The sequence below is a fragment of the Panicum virgatum genome, chromosome 2N, assembly GCF_016808335.1.
Source record: "Panicum virgatum strain AP13 chromosome 2N, P.virgatum_v5, whole genome shotgun sequence".
Lineage (NCBI taxonomy): Eukaryota > Viridiplantae > Streptophyta > Magnoliopsida > Poales > Poaceae > Panicum > Panicum virgatum.
The window spans coordinates 42,315,042-42,336,310 of NC_053146.1; the positions used below are offsets into that span (position 1 = coordinate 42,315,042).

A 21,269-nucleotide genomic window follows, 5' to 3' on the forward strand; every position below is an offset into this window, starting at 1 on the left:
TTCTCCGGCGCCGTGCAATGATGCGCGCGCTGCTCCTGATTGGGCAGAACTGTACGGCTAGGATTTTTTCAGTGCCTTTTGGATGGGTTTTCTCGATTTGTTTATGCCATCCGATATCACGCTGGGATTCTTTTTGTCAGTTTTTGTGGTTAGAAAAAAAGAGAGATCTTCCGCCTAGGTTAAAAAGGAGCCTTCTTCTTACATTAAAATTTATTTTATGGGTTTCTCGGCCTTTGTTAGCTGATTAAAACTTCCGAATTCTGACGATTTGACGGAGGGAATACTTTTTGCTATTTATATGGCTGCAAGAATTTTACCGATTAAGTGATGTTTTGCTTCGTTCTAGTGAGCGAAAGTTTTGATATAATTTACATTGGTAACCATAGTTTGGTTGTTTCGTATCTAAGAGGGAATATCTATTGTTAAGTCGCTGAGTTTGGTTTGCCTAAACCTAGTAGCACGTCATCCGTATTGAGAAGAGAAGAAATAATTTATTACAAGTAAAGCTTTGATAGTATGAGAGGGCCGTGATTTTGATACATGTTGTAATCGCTCTTGAAGTGTTCTATGCTATCGCTATCGCGTTACTGCAATAAATAGAAGGGAAAACACAAGCATTTTGCTAAGAAAACCCCGGCATTTATGTTCACGGGAAGTAGATCATGATATTTACAATATTCTTCTTGTCCATTTTCGATTTATTCTGATTTATTCTTTCTCACCGAGTAAATCAGCTGAAATTAGTCATCTTTTCCAACAGCCAAAATCAGACATTCTTTTTGCATCCTCGAATGCACTTGAGCTAAATTTACAGCGGATATTTCTTCTTCCTCCGCGAATTCGAGATCGATAAGTAAGTAGGCAGAAGTAGGTAGTAATGTACTCCCTCTGTCCCTTTTAAGTGTCGTTGTTAGTGTGCATGCCACAAATTTGACTCGATTTGTAGAAAAAACGTGTAATATTTGTATCTCCAAATAAATTTGTTAAAAACTAGATTAAAAGATCTATCTAATGATATTAATTATGTATTATAAATATTAATGTTTTTTATATAAAATTAATCAAAGTTATTTCTCAGAAAGCGAAAGCGACAGTTATTTAGAGACGGAGGGAGTATGTAAACTGACGCTGACGGAGGAGATGATTAGAGCAAGACTAATGATTTAGCCTGCTGCTGGCTGTAAGAACCTTCGCTGCTCATCTCTCAGCCTACTTGTATAATGATTTAGCTCTTCATCATAAATACATAGTCCATTTGTCTATCTCATAAAATTTTTTGGTTCCTGTGTCGAAGCTGGCTGTAAAATAATCTAGTATAATAATCATTATTCTTAGTTCGAGTTCGAGTATAATAATCATTATTCTCCACCCGCATGCTCTTTCTTTAAGTTCGAGTTCGAGTTTGTGCACGAGCTTAGTGTAATACCTCCTATATTGAGTTTTTAATTATCTAGTAAAAATTACATTATCAGGCTAATATTTGTTAATAAGTAGATTTAAGAGCTAAGGATAGGCGCAACCACGGGGACACGTGCAAATAGATTTTCTTTCGTGCAACTAGAATTGAATGTTTGTGTAAATTGCAATTCGTAACTTTCTTTGATTTATTTAAAGCAACCATAGGGCCTACCTGTCATATGGTGATGGGTTATTACGTTATGAGTGTGTGCATATATGTAACTGAATTATCTAATTAGTGTGTTCGTGGACCCCTGCTGTAAGGGAGGGGTGCATGTCATTGGATCGAGAGCTGAGCTATATGTAGCTTAGATAAATTAGCTGTGGGACCCACTGCATGCATAGTTTAGTCAACGAAGAAGATACCATGCTGCTCAATCGAGTGCATGATGCTTCACCGTTTCTCTGGTTTACTCGAGCTACCTCTGGTTGGCATCAGAATCCTCCAAGATGACGTCATCCATGATTTAGAGGCTGCTGTAATAATGTTTTTAACTTCCCGATCTCATCCACGGCCTTTTCGTTACCGCCTCCAGCGTCCTATAAATAGGACCCGAAGGTGCTTCAGCTCGGCACACCACTAGAGTGGGAGTGAGGGCTAGAGCTCGATCGCGCGCTGACACCAGCCTGATTAAAACAGTGAAGTACTACTAGTTAGAATAGATAAAGATAGTGGTAGCTAGTAGCAGCAAAGTGTCATGCTACCGTGAAAGCAGCTTATGCTACTATAAAGATAGAATGCTACATATACTATTTAGAGAAAGTTGGAAGAGATGAGAAGCTTATGCTACTATAAAGATAGAATGCTACATATAGTTTTTCAAAAAAAAAAAGAATGCTACATATACTATTTAGAGAAAGTTGGAAGAGATGAGAAAGGATAGCTGAAGTGCTGCCAAATTAATACTGAGAAATGATAGCTAAAGTGCTGCCAAATACTGCTAGAGGGTAGTAAATAAATTTTTGTTATACTAATAAGGCAAGCAGCTTATATGACTATTAGTTATACTTCCATCTAGTATATTCTATTTCCTATGCAAACAGTTTACATATTACTAACATATTGATGTTATGCTAACCTCAACATTCCATTAGTTATATTTTATAGTACTACTAACTACTGATATTGCACAAACCTTTATATTTGAAAATTCACATTTCCAATTGAGGTGTTGCCCTTACTTTTGTGTGAGTTTTTCATTTCCAGTTAAGGTGTTGCCCTTACTTTTCGTGTGAGTTTTACATTTCCAGTTGAGGAGTTGCCCTTACTCTTCGTGTGTTTTACATTTGTAGCCGAGGTGTTGCCCTTACTTTCCATTTCCATGTGAGTTTTACACTTTCAGTTGTGGTTTTTGTCTCATGTATTGATTAAGTATAAAAATATTTACATTCGATGTGCGATTTATATTCCCAATATTGTGATTTTGAGTTGTTGTGATGCTTGCGATTTGAGTGTATTTCTATTTTATGCTGTTATACTCCCTGTATGTTGACCTGTAAAGCTGCTGTTGCGATAGAAATAGTATTGTACCGGTCACGGTTCAGGAATGAGTCTATCTGAGTTCTCCAATGGAAATGGCTCTTGTTTCGAACAGGGTGCTTGGTGATGGATCCGTAGGAGCGACCATGCACTAGTAAGTCAAGAGATGTGATTTTCGGAGAGTCAAAGAGCTCTGCTCTTCTAAAATATGCATGGATGCATGGTGTTCTAGTAGAGACTATCAATGTCGGAGTACCCTCTGTAGAGTATTACAGTGCAAAATTTCACCCCTGTGACTTCTGGGTTGAGAAACTTGCGGTCATGTGTGACATCAGCTCAAATATTGTTTATTTTCAAAATATTGTGTGAATGATCTGTGATGAATATTTCAGCTTCCGCTCATTATTTATGTTGATTTTGTTAATATCATATATCTATTTGTTAGGGTATAATCTATTATACCCACCCTTGTTTTAATTGTCTTTTTGCATCTTATGAACATGGATTCAGCCAAGAGGGAACGGAAGCGATTATATATAGCTAAAGTTGTAGTTTTGAATCTTTATTTCTCAGCATGTAAAATATCTCTTTAATATTGTAAGAAGTACTCGAAATATAAATCAATAAAGAAAAATGGTTTTTGATCCACTTCTCGCTCGTGTTTAAAACTCGCCTTGCACTGTTATAATTTAACTCTTATAAGCGTGCGCCGTTGTCTCGTCTATACCTTAGTTGGGGTGTGACATTAACCGAGGCGGGTATTTTAAGTGTCACCACCTCGGTTAATCGATTTTGCGAGACAGTTCTTTTAACCGTCTCGATTAATAAAAAATAATCGACTTGGTTAATGTCTGCCATTAATCGAAGCGGTTGAAATTTTTGCCCGCCTTGGAGGTGTTTAAGAAAAGGTCGTGGTAAATTATTTTTTTTGTAGTACTATATTCAAAACGGAGTTCATATATAGAGGAGATAAAACTATAGTTTGAATTCGATATTTCTCAGAAGGAAAGGTGGATAGGGATTTGGGATGACAGTGCTGCGTGCGGAAGGCAAAAACGGAAGGAAACGGGTCCCGTGTTGTGTGACGGAACCGTCAAATTAAAACTCTAATTAAGCGTAATGGCCGTCATTTGAACACATCGGGCGTATTAGCTTAACGGTTTAATTTGGCGATCCTTTCTCAACCCACAGTCCGATCGAAACATCACCGGTAGTCTCACACGAAGGTGAGCGCAGATGGTACGAGCAACACCATACTTAAAAATACAAACACCATATGCTATGAAACATTTAAATTACAAACCGAGTTTGAAATACAAAAATAATATACAAGTGTGTCTGCCCTTTATACAAAGTTTGATAAACATGGAATCCGTCACTACAATATATAAGAACGGAAATGAATTACACACTCAGCCCACGAGTGTGCAATTCCATACACTCCAAAGCTACGCGCCTGGGTCCTCAACGTTCCACCCATCCGCGTCCAGTCGAACAAACTTGGCACAACACGGACAGAAGTCTACATGTACGGGTCCTGAAATCATTTTTTCCAACAAAACTCTGAGTATTCTAATACTCAGCAAGACTTACCCGACCAATGGGTATAACTTAGCCCACGTATCTAAACATGCAAGGCTTTCTGGCTGGTAGTTTGGTTTGCAGAAAAGCATATAAAAGTATATCCTTGATTTCAAGATTTTAGCTCCAAATTAAAGCAGTAGATTTTCTAAATATCTATGTTTTGCATGTCTATGAAAACCAATGTGAAAACACAATTGATCAAAAAATATCAACATTTATCATATCATTCTGTTTCACTTCCTTATTACGATGTGACTCGAAGATCAAGGTGCTCATGTCCGAGAGCGACTGACGGCGAATCGATCCGATTTAATCTTGCAAGGTGGACCTAACCAACACGGCACGCGTATGCCCCGTCGGACCACACACACCAACCCTTCCCCTCCCCGCCTCGAACTACAGAACCGCCCCACCTACATATAGTCAGCCGAGCTTAACGAGAGACCACCAAAAGTAAACATATGCATCCTGTTTCTCCGCGACTACTCGACTCGCCCTAAGGGGTGGTGATGAAGTTATGTACTTTCGAAGCGAGGCAGTACTAGGCTTACCGGTTTCGACTACCTCCAACTCCCGGCATGCGGTTAGTACAGTTCAAACATGATCAGCAGGGCCAACAACGGTACGGTCCTTAACCGACTCAGACGGGACTAAGACACCCAGGAACCCTGTCCTGCTGCCATACCTATACATCATCATCAATTCCCGTCCGGTCTCAAATTTCCATACATTCTATATCCATTTCAACAACTCATGTGTCAGAATATAAATAAATCTCATATCTCGCGAGTAACCGGAAATTACTCGACTTCTAAACATCCTATATCTCGTGAGTGACAAGAAATCACTCGACTTCTACCGAGAACTCTTAAGCATAGCATTACTATAGTCCTAACATACTAGTATAAACTCAAGGAAACCTGGCGATCATGTAACTAGGGTTTCAACCAATTTCTATACGTAATACACAAGTAATAGATATATATAGGTGTCATAATTTAAATTAATAGGATGTGCACCGGGGCTTGCCTTCGGGCTGATGCTCGATACTGGGCTCAGCTGGGCCTTGGGCCGGTGCTCATAATTCTCCTGCTGAACTTGCCCCCGCTGCTCCTGTGGCCCGGCGATCACCTCGTACACGGCTCCTTCGGCGGCGGCGTCTACACTTATATATATGACATGAGAATGCATGCAGTATGATTTGTACTTTGAAACAAGCCTAAACCGTATACACAAACCACTACCCGAGACAACCCGACGCCCACACTTCTGCAAAACCCGGAATATCCGGACTGAAATCCGGAATATTCGGAATTTCCGGAGTATCCGGATTAATACCCGGAGTATCCGGACTCCCAAGTCCGTAGTTTCCGGGCCTATACCCGGAGCTTTCCCCGGAGTGCTCCAAATCCGAAGTATCCGGGTTTATACTCGGAGTCTCCGGGTTTCCTACCATTTTCGCCCCCTAAAACTGAAATCTTGATTTCTAGCAAAACCAACCTACAAAAATCGAAACCCTTCTAGACCCTAGTAGAGTGATTCATAAGAAGATGATTGACCCAAAAGAAATCGCTTAACACATCCTAAAACGATCAATCCATTTATCCCTAGCTTGGGTACCTTGAGTAAGCTTCCCTTGCAAGAAAACTCGAAAACGAAACAACCCCAAGGTGGAATACCTGGAGAAGATGATCCCCCACGCCGATTTGAGCTTCTTTGGCCATGGAAATGGATTTGGAGGGAAGGAATTGGAGTTTAGGGCTAAGGAGAGAGGGAGAGCTCGTGAAGGAGTGACGAAGAGAGAAAAGCTGATGTTTTACCATATGGAAACAGTAGAAAGACCCTAACACGTGATATAGGATTTCAAGTCCGGACTATCCGGAAGAATATCCGGAGTATCCGGGTAAATTCGGAATTTCCGGATTCAAACCCGGAATATGCGGATTTCTCTGGCTCCATAATTTGAAATCGAGTTTTGAGTCGATTTGTGACTCGACTTGTATCCGAGAGAATTGGATCACTAGTTAGCTAGTTAAACCCAAGTTTAACACTAGGGTGTTACAATCTTCCCCCCAAAAAGAAATCTTGTCCCGAGATTTATAACGTAGGAGCAAGGTTAAAGGGAGGGTGGAATGCGATGTACCTGGATGCGTGTTCAAGAAATCCGGATACTTAGAATTTAGAAAATCCTCTTGCTCCCATGTGGCTTCATCTTTGGAGTGATTACTCCATTGCACTTTATAAAACCTTCTAGTTTGACGTCGGGTAACTTGGTCCTTGCGGTCAAGAATTTTGATAGGATGTTTAGGATACGAGAGATCGGGTTCCACTTGTAGCTTCTCAATGTCAATCACTTTGTTTGGGACACGGAGGCATTTCCTGAGCTGAGAGACATGGAATATATTATGAACCGTGGATAATTGGGCAGGAAGTTCCAGGCAATATGCTACTGGCCCACACTGCTCAATAATAGGAAAAGGCCCAACATAGCGAGGGGCGAGCTTTCCTTTCACTCCGAATCGCTGGACTCCTTTCATTGGCGATACCCGCAAATAAACATGGTCTCCCACTTGGAACGAAACTGATTGACGTTTCTTGTCCGCATAGCTTTTCTGCTGGGATTGTGCTATTTTCAAATTCTCCTGTATAAACCGGACTTGTTCTTCTGCCTCACTGACCATACAGGGCCGAACACATTCCTTTCCCCGGTTTCTGACCAATTCACTGGAGTTCTACACCTTTGTCCATATAGTGCCTCAAACGGGGCCATTCTGATGCTTTCTTGATAACTGATGTTATAAGAGAATTCCGCTAGAGGTAGGCATTCATCCCATTTCTTGCTATAAGAGAGCACACATGCTCTAAGCATATCCTCCTGAATTTGATTGATTCTCTCTGTCTGACCATCGGTTTGGGGATGATAAGCCGAACTGCGGATAAGCTGGGTGCCAAGTGCGGCATGGAAGTGTTCCCAGAATCGGGCAATGAATTGAGTACCCCGATCTGAAATGATGGTTTTATGAATGCCATGCAAGCTTACAATATGGTCCATATAGAGCTGAGCATATTGTTTTGCCGTAAAAATTACCTTCACCAGAAGAAAATGCGTGGATTTGGTGAGACGGTCTACAATAACCCAGATGGAATCATACCCTTTTGAAGTTTTTGGGAGTCCCACAATAAAGTCCATACTAATATCCTCCCACTTTCAAGACGGAATACTCAACGGCTGGAGAGGACCAGCAGATTTCAAGTGACTTGCCTTGACCCGTTTACAGGTGTCACACTCGGACACGTACTTGGCAACCTCCCATTTCATCCTCGTCCACCAAAACTGTTGCTTCAGGTCTTGATATATTTTATTGCTGCCCGGGTGAATAGAATATCGAGAAAGATGAGCCTCATCAAGAATTTGTTTCCGAAGCTCAAAGTCCTTAGGTACCACCAGGCGACTATTGAACCATAACACACCCTCACCATCCCGGTGAAAACATGCAGCTTTAGGATCATTCTCCATAAGCCTCTGTCTAATCTTCTCCATGCCAGCATTATTTTTCTGAGCATCCACAATTTGATCCCGAAGTGTAGGTGTGAGGGTAATATTAGCAAGTGTGCCTTCAGGTACAATGACTAGATTTAATTTATCCATCTCCTGACATAAGGTGGCATGCACCGCTGTGGCTGAGGTGCAACTGCAAGTAGCTTTGCGGCTCAATGCATCGGCCACAACATTAGCCTTGCCCGGGTGATAATGAATCTCCAGGTCATAATCCTTGATTAGTTCCAACCACCGTCTCTGGTGCAAATTCAACTCATTCTGGGTGAAAATATACTTGAGACTCTTGTGGTCTGAGTATATATGTACAGGATTGCCCAGAAGGTAATGACGCCAGATTTTTAGTGCGTGTACCACTGCCGCCAGCTCCAGGTCATGAGTAGCATAATTCGCTTCATGCCGTTTGAGGGCTCTGGAGGCATAGGCAATCACCCGCTGGTCTTGCATGAGGACACAGCCGAGACCTATACCTGATGCATCACAATGCACATCAAAGGGTCGGGTAATATCTGGCTGAGCCAAGACAGGGGCCGACGTTAGGAGCTTTCTCAAAGTCTGAAAAGCCTGCTCACATTTGTCGTCCCAAATAAATTTGACCCCTTTCTTAAGTAATTCAGTCATGGGCCTAGCAATTTTGGAGAAGTTCAGTACAAACCGGCGATAATATCCTGCTAGCCCCAGAAAACTTCGAATTTCCGGAACTGTCTCAGGGGTCTTCCAATCTAGCACATCTCGGATTTTGCTAGGGTCGACAGAAATACCGTCCTCCGAGATGACATGGCCTAGAAATTGCACCTTTTTGAGCCAAAATTCGCACTTGCTTAATTTGGCATATAACTTGTGCTCCCTAAGACGCTGAAGGACAATGCGAAGATGCTCTGCATGCTCTTCTTCGTTCTTGGAAAATATAAGAATGTCGTCGATGAAAACCATGACAAACTTATCCAGCTCGGGCATAAATACTGAGTTCATGAGATACATTAAATGTGACGGGGCGTTTGTTAACCCGAAGGACATCACCAGATATTCATAAAGTCCATATCTGGTAAAGAAAGCCGTCTTGGGAATATCTTCAGCTCTAATTTTTATCTGATGATAACCAGAGCGGAGATCAATTTTTGAAAATACCCGAGCCCCGAATAGCTGATCAAACAGGATGTCGATTCGGGGGAGTGGGTATTTATTCTTAATTGTGACAGCATTCAAAAGTCTTTAGTCCACACACAACCTGAGGCTTTGATCTTTCTTTTTAACAAAGAGTGTTGGACAGCCCCAGGGCGAAGTGCTAGGACGGATGTAGCCTTTGTCGAGTAGCTCTTGCAATTGCTTCTTTAATTCTGCCAACTCATTGGGTGGCATTCGATAAGGTCTTCGGGAAATTGGTGCCGTTCCTGGTTGCAACTCAATGGCAAACTCCACATTTCAATCCGGTGGCATGCCAGGCAAATCATCCTGAAAAACATCCGGGTATTCACACACCACTGGTATATCGGCTAGGCTCTTACTCTCGGTGTGGTCCACAATAGGAGTCATCGACTTATGGTTCATCAGGGATAGTGTCATGGGACCATAAAGAGGAGAGTTTACGTACACCACATATGATGACGTATCTAGTAAAACCCCATGAAATTTCATCCAATTCATTCCAAGGATAATGTCTACTTTCTGAATTGGCAACATAATCAAATGAGTGTTAAAGGTTTTTCCTTGGAATTGCAATGGTACTTGCTTAACCGTTGGATTGGTTATTAATTGCCCTCCAAGCGAATGGATATTGTACGGAATCGACATATTCCCTATTTCCAATCCAAGTCTAGTAGCACACTCCTTGCTAATAAACGTGTGAGATGCCCCAAAATCAAATAATACCGTAATGGGTTGATCGTTGCCATCACTGGAGCTCCCTCGGGAATGCCCTCGAGAGTGGTGTAGTGCACATGCCCGGGTTTGAAATGAGCTAATTGCTGCTTCTGGTTCTGCTGACTCGATTGCTGACCTTGCTTGGGTGGCATTGGGCAATTACGTGCAAAATGACCAGGCTGCCCACAATTATAGCATGGGAATACATTGGGGCGCATCCCCGGCTGCTGCACCCATATCTTCTGCTCATTCTGCTGAGGAACAGAAGGTCTGACTGTCCCCTGAGGCTGTGGGTACTGAGGGGGCCGATAACCCCACTGCTGCTGTGGCTGGTGCTGAAAGGGGGCTCGCTGTGGGCCCGACTAGACCAGGCGGAACCTTTGAGGAGCACTGCTCGAAGAGCCCACTGCCGGTGCCTTTCTCTTCTTCTCCGCCTTGTGAGCCAAGTGGGCATCCTCCTGTATGATAGCCCCATTGACTAGCTCACTGAAACTGTCAAACTTGACCATTGCCAAGCGATCCTGGAGCTTGCTAATGAGCCCCTGCCTGAAATAGGCCTGCTTCTTCTCATTGGTGTCCACATGGTACCCGGCATACTGAGATAGGGTGTTGAAAGCCTGGGAATACTGTAACACATTATTATTGCCCTGCTTCAGGGCCAAGAACTCATTAAGCTTCCTTCTCATTACTCCCGCTGGAATGTGATGTGCCCGGAATGCTTCTTTGAACTCTGCCCAGGTAAACCGAGTACCCGCAGGGAACATGGCCACATGATGCGGGACTCCGGAGCTGCTGAGCTGCAAATTCTGCCTTGTCATTGTCATTGTAGGGGTGCAGGGTGAATTTGGACTCAATGGTCAAGAGCCAACTATCTGCCTCCAATGGTTCATCCGCTTTATAAAAAAGCGGGGGTTGAGTACCCAGAAACTGCTCATATCAAGGAATAGGTGGCAGGTGGTGTTGTTCAGGCCGCGGCACTCTGCCCTGCTGCACGATCTCACGGAGGAGCGCCATCTGCTCGTCTCGTCCGATGAGCATGGCTGCAATGCCTGAGCCAAATCAGGAGGGTTCGGGGGTGTTGCCATTCTGCATTCAACCATGTTTTGGTTTAGTCGCAATACCTTGATTACCCAAAATAATCAACCATGGAAGAATGCAGAAAGCATAAATTAAACCAAAAGGCCAGAAGTTTCGTAGAGCCAAATCCGGAACATCCGGACTCTAATCCGGAATATCCGGACACCACACCCGGACTATCCGGAACTATATCCGGAGTATCCGGATATTCATGTCGTGTTCACAATGCCCCCACCCTTAAGATGCAGATTTTTTTTAAAACGATGAATGACATGATGCATGATGCATGATCGTCCTACGGTAACCTCTCAACCAAAACTAAACATCTATTTACTACTCGAACATAGACTATATATATGGCTTAGTACGAATAACCCCACCCATATTAGTAAACCAATCTCATCCTAAGTCAGAAATTCATTTTTAATTTGTAATCTCTGAAAATTAGCCATGCTCGTACCACCCCCGATGCGTTTCGGCTCTGATACCAGCTGTGACGGAACCGCCAAATTAAAACTCTAATTAAGCGTAATGGCCGTCATTTGAACACATCGGGCGCATTAGCTTAACAGTTTAATTTGACGATCCTTTCTCAACCCATAGTCCGATCAAAACATCACCGGTTGTCTTACACGAAGGTGAGCGCAGATGGTACGAGCAACACACCATACTTAAAAATACAAACACCATAACCTATGAAACATTTAAATTACAAACCGAGTTTGAAATACAAAAATAATATACAAGTGTGTCTTCCCTTTATACAAAGTTTGATAAACATGGAATTCGTCACTACAATATATAAGAACGGAAATGAATTACGCACTCAGCCCACGAGTTTGCAATTCCATACACTCCAAAGCTACGCGCCTAGGTCCTCAACGTTCCACCCATCCGCGTCCAGTCGAACAAACTTGGCACAACACGGACAGAAGTCTACGTGTACGGGTCCTGAAATCATTTTTTCCAACAAAACCCTGAGTATTCTAATACTCAGCAAGACTTACGCGACCAGTGGGTATAATTTAGCCCACGTATCTAGACATGCATGGCTTTCTGGCTGGTAGTTTGGTTTGCAGAAAAGCATCTAAAAGTAGATCCTGGATTTCAAGATTTTAGCTCCAAATTAAAGCAGTAGATTTGCTAAATATCTATGTTTTGCATGTCTATGAAAACCAACGTGAAAACACAATTGATCAAAAAATATCAACATTTATCATATCATTCTGTTTCACTTCCTTACTACGATGTGACTCGAAGATCAAGGTGCTTATGTTCGAGAGCGACTGACGGCGAATCAATCCGATTTAATCTTGCAAGGTGGACCTAACCAACACGGCACGCGTATGCCCCGTCGGACCACACTCACCAACCCTTCCCCTCCCCGCCTCGAACTACAGAACCGCCCCACCTACATATAGTCAGCCGAGCTCAACGAGAGACCACCAAAAGTAAACATATGCATCCCGTTTCTCCGCGACTACTCGACTCGCCCTAAGGGGTGGTGATGAAGTTATGTACTTTCGGAGCGAGGCAGTACTAGGCTTACCGGTTTCGACTACCTCCAACTCCCGGCATGCGGTTAGTACAGTTCAAACATGATCAGCAGGGCCAACAACGGTACGGTCCTTAACCGACTCAGACGGGACTAAAACACCCAGGAACCCTGTCCTGCTGCCATACCTATACATCATCATCAATTCCCGTCCGGTCTCAAATTTCCATACATTCTATATCCATTTCAACAACTCATGTGTCAGAATATAAATAAATCTCATATCTCGCGAGTAACCGGAAATTACTCGACTTCTAAACATCCTATATCTCGCGAGTGACGAGAAGTCACTCGACTTCTACCGAGAACTCTTAAGCATAGCATTACTATTGTCCTTACATACTAGTATAAACTCAAGGAAATCTAGGGATCATGCAACTAGAGTTTCAACCAATTTCTATAAGTAATGCACAAGTAATAGATATATATATAGGTGTCATAATTTAAATTAATAAGATGTGCACCGGGGCTTGCCTTCGGGCTGCTGCTCGACACTGGGCTCAGCTGGGCCTTGGGCCGGGTGCTCACAATTCTCCTGCTGAACTTGCCCCCGCTGCTCCTGTGGCCCGGCGATCACCTCGTACACGGCTCCTTCGGTGGCGGCGTCTACACGTATACATATGACATGAGAATGTATGCATTATGATTTGTACATTGAAACAAGCCTAAACCGTATACACGAACCACTACCCGAGAGCCGCCGAGACAACCCGACGCCCACACTTCTGCAAAACCCGAAATATCCGAACTGAAATCCGGAATATCCGGAATTTCCGGAGTATCCGGATTAATACCCGGAGTATCCGGACTCCCAAGTCCGTAGTTTCCGGGCCTATACCCGGAGCTTTCCCCAGAGTGCTCCAAATCTGGAGTATCCGGGCTTATACCCGGAGTCTCCGGGTTTCCTACCATTTTCGCCCCCTAAAACTGAAATCATGATTTCTAGCAAAACCAACCTACAAAAATCGAAACCCTTCTAGACCCTAGTAGAGTGATTCATAAGAAGATGATTGACCCAAAAGAAATCGCTTAACACATCCTAAAACGATCAATCCATTTAGCCCTAGCTTGGGTACCTTGAGTAAGCTTCCCTTGCAAGAAAACTCGAAAACGAAACAACCCCAAGGTGGAATACCTGGAGAAGATGATCCCCCACGCCGATTTGAGCTTCTTTGGCCTTGGAAATGGATTTGGAGGGAAGGAATTGGAGTTTAGGGCTAAGGAGAGAGGGAGAGCTCATGGAGGAGTGAGGAAGAGAGAAAAGCTGATGTTTTACCGTCTGGAAACAGTAGAAAGACCCTAACACGTGATATAGGATTTCAAGTCCGGACTATCCGGAAGAATATCCGGAGTATCCGGGTAAATCCGAAATTTCCGGATTCAAACCCGGAGTATCCGGGTTTCTCTGGCTCCAGAATTTGAAATCGAGTTTTGAGTCGAATTGTGACTCGACTTGTAACCGAGAGAATTGGATCACTTGTTAGCTAGTTAAACCCAAGTTTAACACTCGGGTGTTACACGTTACGCTCTGGGCACGACCCATTGCGCATTAACATCAAAAGAAGAGCTCGTAGAACTATTTTCCCTCTCCAATTGTTGCAGGACTCTAAAAGTTTCATCACTCAATCAGAATACTATTGAGTAATGGTGTTGTTGTGGTTCCCCGATCCTTTTCCTTCCCCTCCTGCCGCAGATGATGCATGAGCAAAATGTAGAAGATCATCTGTATCCCTTCCTAGTGGCACACAAGATCGGCATAGAGGAGGTATAATGTAGATGGAACTTGTTCTCTCTTATTGTTGATGACGTACATGTTTCTATATATAATCAACCTTCAGGGGCAGCTTTGGTATGAGCCCATAATTATCCTTTAGTTAAAGGATATCTTAACACCCCTTGGGCGAATACCGTGATCCACTCCTACCTTATTAAAACTTCTAAAAAATTTAGTGGGAAAAATAGAGAGAAATAGTACATGGTGTCGCTTGATGTATTGCACTTGTTACCTTATTAAAACCTCTACGAGAAAAACTTATGGAAAACTCGCTTATGGAAAAAGAGTGCAACAAGTATCTTTAGGATACTTTACAATCTCCACATAGGTATAGGTTCTATGAAGGCAAAGAAGTTTTTAGTACTAGTAAAGAAGGTTGTGAGAGTCGTGATGTTGTGTTTGTTGAAGATCAAACAATTGAGAATATTGTGAAGACAAAAGTGCAGGTTCCTCAGCAAGAACCATTGGTTAATTTTGACCCAATTACTGTAGCTCCAGCTCCACAGCAAGCTGAAGATGATGTTGCAAATGATGCACAAGATGATGTGCATGGTATATGTGATGAAAATGCTCCGTAACAGCATGAGTTTAATTTTGAAATTGATGATCTGGATTAGCAGCCACCAGTACCAGAACATCCACCAGCAGTTCCACTGAGAATATCTAGTAGAGATCAAGTTCCTTCCACCAAGTATCTCTTAGATCAGTATGTAGTGTTACTATCTCATGGTTCAGAATCTGAGTGTTTTGCAGATGGAATGGAAAATGAGTATAGAAAGGAGTGGATGGAAGCTATGCAAGAAATGGATTCCTTCCATAAGAATCATACATATGAGTTGGTGAAGTTGCCTAAGGGCAAGAAGCTTTTGAAAAATAAGTGAGTCTAAAGAGCATACGCCACATCCAAGATACAGAAGTATATTGATAAAGTACTTTGAAGGTTTAAGATGGATAATACGAAAGTTATGAGCTGTCCATTTGCAGCACGTTTCAAGTCGTTATCACATCGAATATTCGGATGTCAATTTAATATAAAAATAATTGCATAAGTTGCAAGTTTAACTTTAGGCGAATCTATTAAGTATAATTAATACACAATTAATGAATGATTACTGTAGCAATTAGTGATTAAATTATGGACTAGTTAGGCTTAATAGATTATTCTCGTGATTAAGTCGCGATTTATGAAATTAGTTTGATAATAAATTTATATTTAATACTCATAATTAATATTTAAATATACGATATGACGGGACAAGTGACTTAAACTTAAAAGTGCAAACGAGATCTAAGAATCAAGTAGTACTCTTTTATTGATTGATGAGAAAAAGAAAATGTTGTTGGAAATTAATGTATGATGTATACAAGTCCTGACATTCGGATTTTGTTCCGTCTCTAACCGCTAACTGCCCAAGCGCCAAGAAAAATGAATGCCGCATCTACTACTCCGTAAAATGGAACCCACCAGCATTTATTTGCAACAATTTGTGGCCACCAGGTACGGTTGCAAGAATAGTATGCTTGCATATACTCCAGCTCGCTTCACAGCAGGTACGGTGTCATTGTGCGATCAATCTCATCCTACTTGGTCCCAGATCACGAAACCTCTCAGCAACCATCTCCCGGTCATGACGTCTGCTGCTGCTGCTTGCTCCGGCGGAGCCCGTGATGCGCAGGTCCAGCTCCCGCACGTCGTTATGATCCCGTTCATGGCCAAGAGCCACACTACCCCCCTCGCCCACCTCGCCCACCTGCTCCGGCGCCGCCAGCTGGCCACCGTCACCTTCTTCACCACCCCGGGCAACGCGGCGTTCGTCCGCGCCGCGCTGTCCGGCGCCGACGGCGTGGCCGTCCTGGAGCTGCCCTTCCCCGACGACGTGATCGTCCCTGGCGTCCCGCCGGGCGCGGAGTGTGCCGAGGCCCTGGACTCGCTGTCCTCCTTGCCAGCGTTCGTTGCGGCCGTGTCTCTGCTGCGGCCGCGGTTTGAGGAGGAGCTTGCCGCCATGCGGCCCCCGGCCAGCGTCGTCGTGGCGGACGCCTTCCTCTACTGGGCGCATGCCGCCGCCGCCGCGATCGGTGTCCGGACGCTGGCGTTCTTCGGAGCGAACATGTTCCTGCACGTCATGATGGAAGTGCTACCACGCGACAACCCGTCCGAGACGCTCGTCGGCGGCGGCCCGGACGCCGTGTTCACCGTGCCGGAGTTCCCGCACGTCCAGCTCTCGCTGGAAGACCTCCCGTTCCCCTTCAACGACCCCGATCCAACGGCTGCCCCTTCGATGCGCGAGATGGGCGCCAAGCTCGTGAAAGCCATCGCCGATAGCCACGGCCTGATCGTCAACACCTTCCACGCCATGGAGAGCTGCTACATCGACCACTGGAACCGGCACGTCGGGCCTAGGGCCTGGCCAGTCGGCCCGCTCTGCCTGGCCCAACCGGCGACGCCTGCTCGTCGGCGGCTCGACGTCGCACCTGCGTGGATGCGGTGGCTGGACGAGAAGGCGGTCGCAGGCCGTGCCGTACTCTACGTCGCGCTCGGAACGACGATCGCCGTGCCGGGCGCTCAGCTGAGGGAGGTCGCCGACGGGCTGGAGCAGTCCGGGCTGGACTTCCTATGGGCGGTGCGCCCCGTGGATGCCGACCTTGGCAGTGTCGAGGAGCGCGTCCAAGGGAGAGGCATGGTGGTGCGCGAGTGGGTGGACCAGTGCGCGATTCTCCGGCACGGCGGCGTGAAGGGCTTTATGAGCCACTGCGGGTGGAACTCGGTGATAGAGAGCGTCAGCGCCGGCGTGCCGCTGGCGGTGTGGCCGATGAGCGCCGAGCAGCCGCTTAATGCAAAGCTGGTCGTCGACGAGCTGAAGATCGGGGTAAGAGTGCCGTCAAAACACAGCATGACCAGCACATTGGTACGGGTTAAAAGCGAGGAGGTTGCCAGCGTTGCCAAGGAGCTCATGAACGGTGAGAAGGGTGTAGAGGCGGCGAGGAACATGGCTGCACTAGGGGCGAAGGCACGGGAGGCGATGGACGAGGGCGGGTCATCGTGGAGAGTGCTGGAGGAGAGGATCGCCGGGCTCGGTCATCAGCCGGCATAGCAATCCACCACGGGAATGTTTAGTACTGCTGCCTCGCTCCATCCTAAACTATAATCTTTTAGCCCTTATTTAGATGTATAAAGTTTTAGCTATAAAACACTATAGCATTTTGTTTGTATTTGGTAATTATTATCCTGCCATGGGTTAACTAGGCTCAAAAGATTCGTCTCGCAAATTATAGACAAACTGTGTAATTAGTTATTTTGTTTAGCTACATTTAATACTTCATGTATGTGTTTAAAGATTCGATGTGATGGAGAATCTTATAAAATTTTGAAGGCATCTAAACAAGGAGTTAGTTTTTTCAGATATATATATTTGCCATGCACTTAGATGTAGACTATGTCTTGATACAGAGCAAACACTATTACACTATGTATCTAAAAGCAAAACAAATTATATTTTGTAACGGAGGAAGTACATCGATCAATAAATGCATTTTGTTTGCTGTTTACAAGTGTCTTCGTTGTTTGTTTGGTTAGTGGTCCTCGTGCGGTGCTGTGCAAGCAGTGTTGTCGCTCCAGTGGCTGACTGATTTTTGGGTTGAGCCCTGATTGTGTTGTTGCTTCTATTCATTTATTTTCTTTGAAGCATGAGCACAACTCTTATGCAAATTTGTGATTCTAGCGTCTATATGTAACACCTGTTTCAAGGGCTTCCAAAATAGTTTGTTTTCTTGCCCTTCTAATTCGAGAGATGCAGTTTAGAGAATTAACAATCTAGCTAGCTTTGTACTAACAAGAAACCAAATGCTATTAACACTTGAAAATTTTCAATAACTAGCCAGTTGGCCCAAGCATCCATTGTAGTAAAACATCAACTCTTACAACATACACCCTGGAGGAAGAAAGATTTACAAACAAGTCCACATCATCCGTCCTTAAGAGGTGACAAATTGCTTACAAGACCTTGATAAACAACAAATTTGAAACTAAGGTCCTTGGATCTTCATGCAGAGCTCCAGCTCGTCCCACCATTCCAGTTCCGCTGGAGTCGGAGGGCACCACATGACAGCAAAAAGAAGAACTCCACCAACAACCAACGAGACCTCCAGCTAGTTTAGCCGTAAGACATCCTTCACTTGGCACACATCGGCTGTCTTCGTCGCGGTATTATTGGAGGAGGAAAAGTCCAGAGACACCGACGAAATCAGTGACCCAGAGTATTCCGGCGGTGTTTAGTTGATGAAAATTTTTGGTACAAAGGTCACATCAAATGTTTGACCAGATGTCGGAAGAGATTTTCGGGCACTAATTAAAAAACTAATTTCAGAACTCGCTTGGAAACTGCGAGATGAATCTTTTGAGGCATTTGACCGTATCATTAGCACATGTGGATTACTGTAGCACTTATGGCTAATCATGCAATAATTAGGCTCAAAAGATTCGTCTCGTCGTATACATCTAAACTGTGCAATTAGTTTTATTTTTTAACTATATTTAATGCTCTATACATGTGTCTAAAGGTGAGGCAAAAAATTTAATGTACTAACGACTATAAACTAGAGTGTTGTCTGCCGAGCAGCCACTAAAAACAAGTATTATAATATATTATAAGCAGATTAAATGTTAAGATGGAGAAGAGAGGAGAAATGAGCTATAAACTTACGGTTTTTTTGACACAAAAGTCAAAAAATTATGAGAGAGATAAATGGATCACATATTAATAATGAAGGACTAACGGCACCCGCAACAAAATAGAAAGCATGTTCTCTATAACATCAACCACGTCACTTATAGAGAACATAGTAGATCAGGCTCCCAACAAATATACTGTAACATTTAATGCTAAATTTTGGTGGACCCCACATATTAGAATTTTTTAATCCTATTCTCTTCTCATCTCTCCCCATTTACCTGAGCACTCCACGGCTAGATGGCCCCCTTCGCATGGAAGTCTGTGTAGCGACGTTTTTATCTCTCTTAGTTTTCCTCTCCCTGAATGCTGACATGAAGCCTTATAGAGAGCTGACCTGGCCCCGCTGCGGGTGCTCTAACGACTACACGAGTGGGTTAGAGGTAAGCTGTAAGAATTCTTGTAGGCAGCAACTAATTATATTATTAACCTTGCTTTAGAACGGTACAAGACGACGATCAGGATAAGGACATATTCTGGCAAGGCATGGCATAACTAGCACATCGTACAAGGAGACGATCCGAGGAAATACTGATTGGAGGGTAGGTCTGTTAGGGATTGGCCCGCTTGCGCTGGGGGTGGGGGGTTGGGGATGGACGGCATCTTTCTTCTGTTATGGTGCTCCGCAATGATGCAGCCACGGGTGCGTGATTGCAGTGTGGTTATACATCACCTCACGTGATAAAATCAGCAACTATCGTCCCAAGAGTTCTTTTGCACGCATATTAAATGCACCGTCACACATCAGCCTAATAAATAATACTTCCTTTCCTTTGAAAAAAATAATACTTCCTCTATTTTTATTTAAATATCGTATTAGATTTGTTCGAAGTCAAGCGTGGCAAACATCGATCAAATTTATAGAAATAATAACATTTACAATACAAAATTTATTGCATTGAATTCACTATGAAATATATGTTGATAGTGCATATGTTGGGTAGTATAGTTGTTGCAATATTTTTCTATAGAATTGGTTAAATACGACATGTAAATAAAAAGGGAGTAATACATGCATACATGCAAGTGGAGAAAAATTGATCACACCACCCACCTTCAAGGGGAGTTCACATTAAAAAAATCTATAAATTAAATTCCAACTGCACTATTATGTTTTTATGATAAAATCTTCTGAACAAGACCACACTCAACCATATTTCTGAATAATAATTAAAAAAACTATTTTAATCAATCTAAAATATTTTGACGATTGCGAACAAATACTTATGCAAGAGGAACAAATAATTAGTTTCTCCCAAAAAAATATTAAAAGTAATGAACAAATAATAGTACACTACAAATAAAAATATTGAGCAAAAGAATTGGCAGGTGGCTAGCTTATCTACAACATTCGTTAGCAAATATAGATGGGGCGTATCATTTTATTATTTATGTGAGCCTATCTACTGTTTGTATTGTTGAGATAGAATATGATGCATGCATGCAAATAATAATAAAATGATGCCATCACCCTACATACAAACCAAGCATCCACATCAATTATGACATGATCTTAAAAACATGATCAAACTTTACTATTCTTAGAAAATATTTTAAATATACCTTTTTCAAATTGAGTATGTTTTACAAGATATATACACTAGGAAGAAAGTATATGAATTCATGGAACAAAAACTTGTACACCTTGAACAAATTATATGAACTCATGGAACAAAAACCATACACGTGGAACAATTTATACAAACTCAGAACAAAATAAATATGCATATCGAACAAATAATACATACTCATGGGATAAATATGTATACACCTGGAGTAAATTATATGAACTTCAACAATATAGATATATGCACTTAAGACAAATTATTGAACCTAAAGCAATAAAAGTTATATATACCTAAAACCAATGTTTTAAATCTCCGGCTATAGCTGCCGCTATAGCCGGATTTAGCTGCTAGAGCATAGTACCGCTAGGAGACTTTACTTTTAACGCTATCATCTGCGACACGCTAATAGCCGGAGTTAGCTGGTGATTTCCGCTAAATGGGCCAAACTATAGCGCCCGCTAAAGCTTTCTGCCGGCCCAAAATAAATCGTTGTGGCGCGGCCCAACTTATTTCCCTCCCATGCTCACCTGATGAGGCAAACCCTAGATCGTTTCCCCTGCCTCACGCTCAAAATGGAGGCGGCGGCGGCGGCTGCTGCTGGTTCTTCTTGAACCGGAGGTGGCGCTGGCT

General features: G+C 43.2%; 1 protein-coding gene across 1 annotated transcript; it reads left to right on the plus strand.

The window, feature by feature from the left end:
• The first annotated feature begins 15,900 nt into the window (after window positions 1-15,900).
• Window positions 15,901-17,747, plus strand: LOC120660547 (UDP-glycosyltransferase 90A1-like). Its single transcript, XM_039939118.1, has one exon. It carries the CDS (start codon window positions 15,973-15,975, stop codon window positions 17,434-17,436), a length of 1,464 nt encoding a protein of 487 aa, XP_039795052.1. The 5' UTR covers window positions 15,901-15,972; the 3' UTR covers window positions 17,437-17,747.
• The last annotated feature ends 3,522 nt before the right edge of the window (window positions 17,748-21,269 follow it).

What these genes read in the sequence shown, in the direction of transcription:
- LOC120660547 (XM_039939118.1), top strand. Translation starts at nt 15,973, where the DNA reads ATGACGTCTGCTGCTGCTGCTTGCTCCGGCGGAGCCCGTGATGCGCAG.